Raw genomic sequence first — 12,465 nt, forward strand, 5'->3', positions numbered from 1 at the left:
ACCATTCAGAATTATTCACACCGTGCATATTCAGGATCAAATAATCTCTTTGCTGGCCACATACTCCTAGAACCCTGCAGAATTTGGCAGTTTTAACCTGTTGCTTTATAAAACCTTCTGAAAAGGTGTTTATTCCTGCCCATATGTGCTTAATATACTTGGAGTACAAGAACATCTCATTTCATTTTGATTAAAATCATCTGTTGCATTTCTTGGTTCTTGGTGGTTGTTTGTGTCTTGAAGCCAATTTCGTGTACAGCTCAAACTGCGATCACAAATGAGCCCAAAATTTACGTTGCGAAGTAAGAAATTTGTTGAGTGAGTTTTGTTCCATTTTCTTGCCATATTTGTTAAGCGATTCGCTGCAGTTCTTAAGTTAGTAACATGGTTGTTAAGTGAATCTGGTTACCCCATCGGCTTTGCTTGCCAGAAGATCTCAAAATTGATCACACGACCCTGGGACACTGCAAACGTTATACATGTGAGTCAGTTGTCAAGTATCCGAATGTAAATCACATGACCATGGGGATGCTGCAATGGTCATAAGTATGAAAAATGGTCATAGGCCACTTTTTTCAATGCTATTGTAACTTCAAATGGTCACAAAGCGAATTGCTGTAAGTCAAGGACTACTTGTGCTGCCTTTCTGGTACAGCAGTAAGCTTTGAAAGACCACTTTAAAATTGATTAAAAAGTAACCTCACTTGGCTACTTAACTATATGTGTGAATGAATGAATGAATGAATGAATGAATGAATGAATGAATGAGTTCTTTATTGGCCAAGTGTGATTGGACACACAAGGAATTTGTCTTGGTGCAAATGCTCTCAGTATACATAGAAGAAAAGATACATTCATCAAGAATCATAAGGTACAACACTTAATAATAGTCATAGGGTACAATAAGCAATCAAATCATACTAGGAAACAGTCAATATAGATCGTAAAGATACAAGTGACAAAGTTACAGTCATATAGTCACAAGTGGGAGGGGAAGGGTGATAGGAACGATGAGAAGATTAATAGTAATAGTAATGCAGACTTTGTAATAGTTGAACAGTGTTGAGGAAATTATTTGTTTAGCAGAGTGATGGCTTTCGGGGAAAAACCTGTCCTTGTGTCCAGTTGTTCTGGTGTGCACTGCTCTACAGCGTTGTTTTGAGGGAAGGAGTTGAAACAATTTATGTCCAGGATGTGAAGAGTCTGTAAATATTTTCACAACCCTCTTTTTGACTCGTGCAGTATACAGGTCCTCGATGGAAGGCAGGTTGGTAGTTGGTAGTGTGTTGGACACACTGTGCTATTTGAGTGGAAGCCTATCAGGAATGCAAGTGTTGTCAACTTTCGTTGTGCGTGACTAGTAGTAAAGGCCTCATTCCACCATCACGAGTTGCAAGATGTAGTGATACTGCATATAAGCAACACCCACTGGTGGAGTACATAGATATAGTAATGGAATGCAAGACTACATGACCATCTTGGAGAGATCAACTTTCATCCCTGGAGGATTTTAAGAAGAGATTGGACATCCTTTTGTCTGGAATGGTAGGGAGTCTCCTGTTTGAGCTAGGAGGATCGGACTAGAAGGTCCTTCCCAACTTTGTTATTCTGTTCTGTTTAGTCCTGCAGTGTAATCTTTGTATGGACATTACCTTTCCTCTTATCCTCAGATGCCGCTTCTCCTTGTGCTGAGTTTGCTGGTGATATCACAACGTGGCCATGGAGCAGTCCATCTGAACATCACAGAAGGTAAGATTCCTCCTTTCTCTTCTATACTTCTGCCCTTGGGCCTCTTTTTTTCTGGGAGCTCCAGTTCCTTGTGTTGTGCATACCCCAAAGATGGTTCATTCTGGTCTAAGGCAACACACTACCAGCGGTGGGCGGCTGCTGGTTCGAACCAGTTCTCATGAACTGGTACTTCTGACCATCAGCTGGTCCCACCCACCCGCCACCCGCCCTGTCCTATATTCCCTTCTTTTCTGGCTCAGCTGACTTGTGCGGCATAGCTGATTTCCACACCTCAGGGCTGCTCTAGGGGCTACTCTAGAAGGTAAGCAGTTGAGCTTCAAATTGCTATATTTTGAACGCTGCATGTGCCTTTTCATTCGCAGAGAAGGTTGCACAGAACCAGTTGCTAAACCAGTGGCAGCCCACCGCTGCCCACTACTATTTCTCTAGCATGCAATACTTGTCTGAGCTCTGCTCGAAATAATATCTTTACATTTAAAATATCTAACCTTGGTTTTAAAAAAGACCCAGTGAATCTTGTGTGATGGTGTGGGATGGAGGGAAGATGGAGAAAGGGGTCCTCCCTCTCCTTGTTCACCAACCTCACTGCCCTCCAAGATAAGGCAGGCAAAGAAATTCAGGCTGGGATTTTCTGCAGGCAAAACAGGGGCTCTAACAGAGGCTCAATCAGCCTCGACCCACCTGGTATTTTTGAAAGGTTAAACAAGAAACCAGCACACATTGTTAGAGATTGCCTCAGTCTTATATTTTGACCATTCCCCAGCAGGCATGGGTTTCTTGCAAGTCGTCACTCATAGACCAGGAAAGTTCTAGTCATCTTTTTATTGTTGTTGTGAAGTAAATGCCTGTGCTGTGTTTCATGTAGAGATAACTCATGCAGAGACTGTGCCATAATGCTAAAAAAAGGGTTGAATTCACCTCAGACCTTGAAAGCTCATGATACTGCAACTGACCTACTTAATGGATCATTAACTTGTGGAATTTATTGCTACAAAACAAGGCGATGGCTTCTGACTCGGATGAACTTAAGGGGGGAAAGGAATGGAGAAATCAGGGGTGGGATTCTACAGGTTTGCACCTATTCACTAGAACTGGTTGTTAACATTCTAAGCAGTTCGGAGAACCGGTTGTTAGAAGAAATTACTGGTCTAATCCTGTAAGGAAGGCAGGAAGGAAACATTCTGGTGTTGCTTACAGAAACTGCCTCTCCATTAACTCTTATTACATTCTTGACAGGACTAGACTGCCTGTCACAGGAACTTCTCTGGAGTTTTTTTTACCTCCTTTGCTGGTACTTTGCTTGTGTGGAGTGACCATTCAAAGTTACAATGGCACTGAAAAAAGTAACTTATGACCATTTTTCACACTTATGGCTGTTGCAGCATCCCCACAGTCATGAGAGGCCAGGCGAGGAGATGCGTGCCTCAATGTGAGAGATGTTGAGTTGACCACGCCCAGCCAGTCACATGACCACCAAGCCATGCCCACCAACTAAGCCACGTCCACAGAACCAGTTGTTAAAAAATTTTAATCCCACCCCTGGGAGAAATTGTGTCTAGTCTGGGGAGGAGAGGGATTGGGATGGCATGGTGGCATCTTCTAATATTTGAAGGGCTGCCACAAAGAAGAGGGGATCAACCTATTCTCTAAAGCAGGCCCAACGCGGACCAGACGGCCCGGAACAGCCTTACGCAGGTTGCGCCATCTTTTTGGTAAAACCGGCCGCAGTATTTTGACTCCCCACCACTCCCCCAAGCTCACTGCGCCCTCTTTTTGAGAATACCCGTGACGGTCCCGGGTTTTCGCAGGCGGCGACGCGAACCGGCGGCGCCACTGACTCGAACCGGGGCCCGGCGTCGAAAGGGGGCTGCTCTAAAGCACCTGAAAGCAGGACAAGAAGCCATGAGTGGAAAGTGTTGAGGTAATTCCCCGTTAGGAGAATGAGCGCATACAGGGAGACGTATTTGAGAGAAGTGTTTGAATAATACACACACAGTACACAGATACACTGTACAGTAAATGTAGGTTTTTACTTCCAGAAAGGTTTAAACAAAGTCCAAAATAAGCAATCCAAAGTCATTCACAAGTTAAATCAGTCATTTTTCATCCAGGGATAATCCAAATATCAAAGTCCAGTGTCAAAAAACAGTTCAGTATCAGACTTACATTAAATCCAGTAATAGCAGTCAATTTAGAAGAAATGGAGCAACGGCAATACTTTCCAACAGAAGGAAACAGAGATACACTCCCACTCTCTTCTGAGACTCAGACTAAGACTAAACAACCCAGGTTTCTGGCTCCATCTTATGGCCATTTGAGAAACCACACCCAATTGCATGCTCTTGCATTCCCTTAAAGAGACAGTATTAAAATGTCTATCCTGGTTTATATATTTCTAACCCAAATAGCTGTTAGGTGACTCATATTCCTAACAGAAACTAATCAAGGAGAGAACTAACCTAGAACTAAGAAGAAATTTCCTGACAGTGAGAACAATTAACCAGTGGAGCAGCTTTAACTTCAGAAGCTGTGGGTGTTCCAATACTGGAAGTTTTCAAGAAGAGACTGGACAGTCATTTGACCAGGATGTGTAGAGTTTCCTGCATTGTGCAGGGGGTTGGACTAGAAGACCTCCAGGGTCCTTTCCAACTCTGTTATTCTGTTTAGTCTATGAAGGACTGGCCTGCCAAGGACTCCATTCAAAGTTTGGGTCAGCCTGCTCCAAATGCCAGTAGCCATGGAACAAGAACAGGAAGGGTCTTCTCTTCTTCCTTATGAACACTCTAGAGCAGGGGTTCCCCAAATTTGGCAACTTTGCTGGCTGGAGAATTCTGGGAGTTGAAGTCTACAAGTCTTAAAGTTGCCAAGTTTGGAGAGCCCTGCTCTAGAGGCATATGACTGACTACTGTGGATGACAATAGAATAGAATTCTTTATTGGCCAAGTGTGGTTGGACACACAAGGAATTTGTCTTGGTGCAAATGCTCTCAGTGTACATAAAAGAAAAGATACATTCGTCAAGAGTCAAGAATCATCAGGTACAACACTTAATAGTAGTCATAGGGTACAATAAGCAATCAAATCATACTAGGAAACAGTCCATATAAATCGTAAGGATACAAGCAACAAAATTATAGTCATATAGTCACAAGTGGGAGGGGATGGGTGATAAGGAGTGATGAGAAGATTAATAGTGATAGTGCAGACTTTGTAATAGTTGAACAGTGTTGAGGAAATTATTTGTTTAGCAGAGTGATGGCTTTCGGGGAAAAAACTGTTCTTGTGCCTAGTTGTTCTGGTGTGCAGTGCTCTATAGTGTTGTTCTGAGGGAAGGAGTTGAAACAGTTTATGTCCAGGATGTGAGGAGTCTGTAAATATTTTCACAGCCCTCTTTTTGACTTGTGCAATATACAGGTCCTTGTGGTAGTAATTGTATTTTTTGCGGTCCTAATTACTCTCTGAAGTTTGTGTCTGTCTTGTTGGGTTGCAGAACCAAACCAGACAGTTATAGAGGTGCAGATGATAGACTCAATAATTCCTCTGTAGAACTGTATCAGCAGCTCCTTGGGGGCCTTGGCTCATTCCAGTGTGGCCAGGATTACATGCTTATGTTAATTATTTTATGTCTTTTTTATTATTGTATTTGGGTGCATTTATATTATTCTATTTTGCTGCATTAAAACAAAGATTAAAATTTCTTACAATACCTGGAGCACTGTAGTATGATAGGTATAAATAAATAGAATCAAGTTCAGAATACCAGAAAGTTAAATCTAATATTTATTTATTTATTTTATTTATTTATTTATTTGATTGCCAATTGTTTACAAGATAATAAGTATAAATGTATACATAGTTGTGAATACATGAAATGGGTACATATAAGAAAAATAAAAGAATAAGAGAAACAATAGGACAGGGACGGTAGGCACGTTGGTGCGCTTATGCACGCCCCCTACAGACCTCTTAGGAAAGGGGTGAGGTCAATAGTAGACAGTCTAAGGTTAAAGTTTTTGGGGTTTGGGGAAGAATATTATATAAAATGAGATCCAGTCATAATAAAAAAGATACCATGAGCAGAAACATGGGCAAAATGATGTAGTTATGAATAATTGGCAAAGTTGTAAAATTGAAAATGCCAGATAGCAAGAACAGCAGTAGCAGTTAGACTTATATACCACTTCATAGTGCTTTACAGCCCTCCCTAAGCAGTTTACAATGTCAGTATATTGCTCCCAACAATCTCATTTTACCCACCTCTAAAGGATGGAAGGCTGAGTCAACTTTGAGCTGGTCAAGATTGAACTTCTGGCAGTGGGCAGAATTTCCTGCAATATTGCATTCTAACCACTGTGTCCCCACAGGTCTAGTAGTCAGGGTTTCCAAAACAAGAATGGCTTTGAGAGTCAAGCAACAAACAAGTTTAATATACTATGATTGGTCACACAGTCAGCCAGATGTTTAGATTCAATTTGGAATTTTTATCTATTCATTGAATACTGCACTACTCAAGGACCTTGGTTAGGCAGGTGCTGTAGATATTATTGTTTAACAATATTAAATATATTGTTGCAAGATGTAAGCTGTTTCCAATAAAGCCACAATTTTGCAATTGACTAGTAGTAATTTTGTCAATGTTGATGATGTTCAAGTTGTGCTCCAGATGTTTTTGGGAACTGCGGGATTCAAATTTTTTTTACTACCTGTTCTGTGGGCGTGGCTTGGTGGGCGTGGCAGGGGAAGGATACCGCAAAATCTCCAGTCAGAGGTGGTATTTGCTGGTTCTCCATACAACTCAAAATTTCCGCTACCGGTTCTGCAGAACCGGTCAGAACCTGCTGAATACCACCTCTGAACTGCACCCAAGGTGCCTATTACAATTAGTACTGTCTTTGCTTTTTTTGCCATCGTTATTCTACTTCTATTTGGTCTTCATATTTTGTGATTTTCTCCAGTACGTTGTCTTCTTTTCTGCTGTCTCCAGATACTGCAATGTCTACAATGCAGACTTTTTGTCTTTTTTTAAATCAACGATTGTTAAATCTGGGGTGTTATATGGTAGTTGATTGCCTAGTTTGAATCCTAAAGTCCAAGAGCACTTTAGTTTTTTCATTTTCCATTACTTGTCTGTTTTGTAACCCTACCAGTTCTTGCTTTCAGGCAAATGGTACTTTTTGCTACTTGCTACTTTGTTATTCCATTGTTGGTAGTCAGTTTGTGCGATCTTCCTGCAGCAGCTAACTAAGCAATCCACTGTTTTTTTTCAGTTTTTTCTAGGAGAGGCTGTTTTTGTTGTCTGTTGCTCTCTACTCAATTCTTATTATTCAGAATACAGAGAACTTGGAGATCCAGTGGTGAACACCCACAACTTCTGTGATGAAACTGTTCCATTAGTTATGCCCCAGTTGGAGTCTGATTCTGAGGGGGAGGTCATGTAGCTCAAGCTGATAGGGAGTGGGAGTGTGGCTCCGGTGGCTGTGGAAGAAACTGGGGAAGGGCACAGTCCAGCTGGGCATTCAGAGGAAGACCCAGGCCCACTCCCTCTTCATTGTAGGGCATGCAGGGAGGAACAGATAAGGGAGCAACATGGTTTATGAGGGAGGAAAGGGCCCTGATCCCCTTCATGGGCTGCAGCTGGGAAGACTGTTTAAAAGGGCAAACTGCGCATGGCAAAGTTGCTGGAAGCAAAGTGTGCATTATCTTTGTCGAGGCTTATCTGGGTTTTGGCGTCCTCCCAACTGTGTTGTGTGTCTTGTTATCTTTTGGAAGTCTGCAAGTTATTATCCTGATCTATCGTGTTAATTACTTCAGTGTAGTTTATGTTGGGTTTTTTATTTCTACTTTATCTGTATTTTAGGTTCGGACTGCATTTATTCCCTTTGAAGACTGTTTTTGGAAGAGTTTGATCTTCCACCGAGGATAATTGGACATTGGGGGCCAAGTTGGAGGCATTAAAGGGAATTTATCTACTTTGGTGACTTTGTTATTTTTGTGCCATGTCCTGGGTCATCACAGGTTCATTGTTTTCACTGTGGGGAAGTTTCTCCTTAGTTCTAAGTTGCTTCTCTCCTTGATTAGTTTCCATCCATTGTTTCTTGTCCTGTCCTCAGGTGCTTTGGAAAATAAGTCTTTTTGTTGCAGCCCTTCAAATACTGGAATAATGCTATCATGTCATTCCTAGTCTTTCTTTTCTCTAGACTTGCCATACCCAATTCCTGCAACCATTCTTCATATATTTTAGTCTCCAGGTTTTTAATTATCCTAGTTGCTCTTCTCTGCACTTTTTCCAACGTCTCAATATTTTTTTTTGTAAGGCTTGGTTCTTAAGGCTTGGTCTAGTGCAGCCACAATTAGCTCCTCTGCCTCTTTCTTTAACTTTCCTATTTTAGTCATTATCAAGTCTTCTTGTTATCTGCTTTGCCTGCTAGTTGTATGTGTGCACTGGCCATGTAAAATACTTTGCCTTGCCACATCTTCTTTCTGTTCTTCATTTGGTCTTTCTTGTACACCAGCTTGGTCTCTCTGGTATTCAGTAAGCCTTCATCCTTTACTAGTTTGGATGCATCTTCTTCACTGTCCTTCAGATATTCTTCCAATGCCCCTTTTTTCTTCTTCAACTGTCTGATGTACTTGCAACATTCCACGCCCACCTATTTTCCTTGGTACGTAGGGTCTGTCAACATTGCTGAGTTGAGTGACAGGCATGATTCATTGTCATTATTTTTTCTGGTCTTCCTACCCAGGGCTTTTAGTTCTTTTTAAATCCAGTCCACTATTCCATTTGCGTATCTAATGATTGGAATTGTTCAGGTGTAAATTGCCTTGATAATATTTCCTCCACTGAGCTTGGACTGTAAGATCTTCTTTAACCCTCTCATGATGTATTCACCTCTAATCCTCTTCTTGACTTCAGTGTGCTTGATGTTGTTGACACCTTGAAGGATGGCCAGGTATTTGTCGTGCTCTTCCTCAACCAGACTTTTGATGTCATTTCCATAAAGCATCTTCAATGTTCATTATTTTTTCCCCACAATGATGGTAAGGGTGTTTTTCCATACAGCTTCAGAACATCCATGTAAAGGAAGTGGGATAGCCTGGCAAATGTTTTTGATGTTTGATAACCACGAGCAAGACTTCTTCAGTAGTGTTGACAGAGGAATCAAGGCGCTGCTAACAATAGTTGTGATAGTGAGTTTCGTTGGAAGGTTCTCCTCTTGATATTAACCTCTCCTAGTCTCCCAGTCATCAAGTCTAGCACCACTCACCTCAGTCGACTCACCCTGACCTTCCCATTGTTTCTAACTCACCATGACCAACTCACTGCGGCCAACTCACCATGGGACAATTCAATGCAGGGGAACTCAAGAGAGGGACAAAAGAATTGCAGTGGGCCTTGTCTTGCTTTAGGTTTCAACATTCTCAAGTTAGAAGTCCTTGAACCTGGGGTGAGTTGCAACGACTCTCTCTTGAGTTATCCTGAATTGTCCCGTGGTGAATTGCCCAGGGGCTAGTTGGCCACGTTGTCCCATGGCTAGTTGGCCATGGCAAGTCAGCTATGGCTAGTTCAGGTCAGCTATGGCTCTGGGGCAAGACAACCAGGGTGAGTTTCCCCCTTCCACTGTTGGGTTAGGCAACAGTATCCTATTGTGCCATTTGTCTTTTCACAAAGCTTCTGAACTTTCTACCTAGTGGAGGAGTTGGTAGTGGAGGGTAAGAGGGAATGGTTTCACACTTGCACACCACTTTCACACATGCAGCTTCGTGTGCACACAAGTGTGCTGGCCACCACTTCCACGGCCTGGTTCCAAACAGGCTGCTGGCTGCCACTGGGCCACAGACCAGGCATTGGGGACCCCTGGACTAGATGATACTTACAGTTCTTTCTAACTCCACATTTCTGTGTTCCGAAGATTCTATAAATAATATAATTGCTTACTGTGGAAGAAGTCCCCCCCAACACACACACAAACCAACCAACAATCATAGAAATAAATTTGGCTTCTTTGCTGCTTCCTCCCTGCCTGCAGGATCTTTGACAAGGTCAAAACATTCTGCTGTAGAAGCATTTTGAGCAGAGCATAGGATTGCTCTATTAAAGCATATTTTTAGCTATAGAATCAAGGTTTTTTTTTTAATCTTAGAGAAGGTTTCAGCCTCAAAGGAAATACAATAAGCCAAATAGTAGTACTTTTTCTTTTTCTGCTAATTTTGCACTACCTTTTATCTTCATAGAATCAAAGGCAGAGTATATTGGGATATCTCTTTAAAAAAAAACAACATGTTTATACTTAAGTGCAAGGAAATCAAGCCCAATTAACAATATTTTTAAAAATCAATATTTAAAGTGATATTGAACCAACCCTTGAAACAACCACACCAAGCAGGCATAGACTAAAAAAGAACCTTCACAATACCTTAAAATGGTATAGGAATGGTTATAAACAAAAGGTCAGGGTCAAGTTAAAATATAGACCACTTGCTGAAATCGCCAACCATTAAAGTACCATGCAAGAAAGTCCTATTGTCACATATAAACTATATTTGCCTCTAGGAACTCTCCCTCCACCCCTTCTTCTCCTCGGTGTTTTCCCACAAGTGCAAGGTTGGCTAATCTTGATTCATTGGTTGCACTAGGAATTGATTGCCAGTGTGCAGCAGCAGCAGCCCAAAAAAGCTAATGCAATCCTGAGTTGCATTAACAGACGGACACAATCAAGATCAAGTGAGTTACTAATACCACTCTATAAAGCCTTAGTAAGACCACACCTAGAGTACTGCATCCAATTTTGGTCACCACACTGTAAAAAGATGTTGAGACTCTAGAAAGGTTGCAGAGAAGAACAACCAATATGATTAGGGGACTGGAGGCTAAAACATACGATGAATAGTTGCAGGAACTGGGCATGGCTGGTCTAATGAAGGACCAGGGAGACATGATAACAGTGTTCCAATATTTGAGGGGCTGCCACAGAGAGGAGGGGGTTAAGCTATTTTCTAAAGCACCCGGAAGGCCAGACAAGGAATAATGGATGGAAACTGAACAAGGAGAGATTCAACCTGGAAACAAGGAGAAACTTTCTGACAGTGAGAACAATCAACCAAGGGAACAGCTTTGCCTTCAGAAGTTGTGGGAGCGCCATCACTTGAGACTTTCAAGAAGAGATTGGACTGCCATTTGTCAGAAATGGTGTAGGGTCTCCTGCTTGGGCAGGGCGTTGGACTAGATGACCTACAAGGCCCCTTCCAACTCTGTTAATATAAATCTAAACCTAAACGCCTGGCTTGTCACCAGAGCCTGGTGTTGAGGCCTGAGAGAGAGTGACTAGCCCAAAGTCACCTAGCTGGCTTTCAGGCCTAAAGTGGAAGTTGTTATATTCGAAGGGTTGGGCTCACAAAAACGAGAGACTCCGGTTCAGTAACAACAGCTCTTTATTTATCGGTTAAATTCAGCTCGGAAGAATAGTAGCCGCGGCAGCTCTTTTTATAGAGCTCGCCGGGGCTTTAGCGCCAATGACTTCGCCGAGTCTCCCGCGCTTGGTATTGACCAATCGCGGCAGACTCTTAGTGAGCCAATCACAGTCGCTCGGGTTGTCCAATCAAATAGCGGTTAATTGAACCAATAGGAATACAGGGTTTCAAGTCTGTTGATATGGAACACCCCTCCCCTCTTGGTATCGTCCAAGGGGCAGGGTGATGTAGTCGCGCAGGTAGGCGGATCTCCGTACCTGCCTACTTGACTTGCACGCCTCATTCAGTCCCTGGTCGTCGGCCGGTTCGGACGGGCTCCGCGTCGCTCTCAATTCTCCCGATGGAACCGCCTGGAAGGAAGAGCCGGGCCTATAGCTGCAACTCCCGCCTGGTTCGCCCGGGTTGGTCGAGTCGTTCGCTCTGCTGCTCCCGCCTGGATTCTCTGGGCTGTTCGAGCTTGTCCGGCTACTCCTTTCAGGTGAAGCACCCGTCTGCAACGGCTCTGTATATTCCGGTGAGTATGGTTGGTTTATTGTTTGATTTCTGCCTGGGGGGTGTTCTGCTTGCGTTGAGTTTTTTTCTTTTTCAATGTTCGGGGTTTCCCCCCCCCCTCTCATTTCTTTGTTAAAGTCTGTGCTGGCAAGCCTGGACCGTAGCTGGTTGATATGGCGCTTCCAGCTACGCCCGTCGGTGGTTTCTAGGCGGTACGACCTGGGTCCGGTTATTTGAGTGATTCGTGCAGGTACCCAGAGGAGGTCCCCGGTGAAACTTTTTGCGAAGACGGTGTCGCCGATGTTAAATGCGCGATGTCAGCTTGTGGAGCCGGGGGGTTTCTCCGGATTGTAAGTGGGATGCAACTGGTCTAGTGGCGAGTGGAGTCTTCTGCCCATAAGTAGTTCTGCTGGGCATTTGTTAGTGGTTGTGTTAGGTGTGATATGTTGTATCAGCAACATTTTGTTGATTTTTTCTTGGATATTGCCGTCCTCAATTTTCTGTATGGTTTTCTTTGTAAATTGAACCATCCGTTCCGCCCACCCATTCGCCGCCGGGTGAGCGGGTGATGTTAATGCATGTCTGATGCCTCGGGCAGCTAGGTATTGTTCGAATGCCAATGCTGTGAACTGTGGCCCATTGTCGGACACTATCACATCTGGCAACCCATGTGTGGCAAAGAGTTTGTTAAGTTTGGCTATGACGGCCTCTGTGGTTGTTTTTTTCATAGTGCAGACCTCCAGCTAATTTGAATAGG

At 43.0% G+C, this 12,465-nt stretch overlaps 1 protein-coding gene across 2 annotated transcripts in view; it reads left to right on the plus strand.

The window, feature by feature from the left end:
• Positions 1-12,465, plus strand: part of GABBR1 (gamma-aminobutyric acid type B receptor subunit 1) — a 209,408-nt gene that overhangs the window by 93,183 nt on the left and 103,760 nt on the right. Inside the window, exon 3 of one of the 2 annotated variants that reach the window (XM_087953744.1) lies at positions 1,671-1,749. The exons of the other annotated variant lie outside the window; for it this stretch is intronic. Within the exon in view, the coding sequence (XP_087809870.1) occupies positions 1,671-1,749 (79 nt within the window). The remainder of the gene's footprint in view (positions 1-1,670; positions 1,750-12,465) is intronic. 2 annotated transcript variants of the gene reach the window in all.

Source organism: Notechis scutatus, chromosome 2 (genome assembly GCF_049901735.1).
Source record: "Notechis scutatus isolate UNSWTSFEM ecotype Mainland chromosome 2, rNotScu1.2, whole genome shotgun sequence".
Taxonomy (NCBI): Eukaryota; Metazoa; Chordata; class Lepidosauria; order Squamata; family Elapidae; genus Notechis; species Notechis scutatus.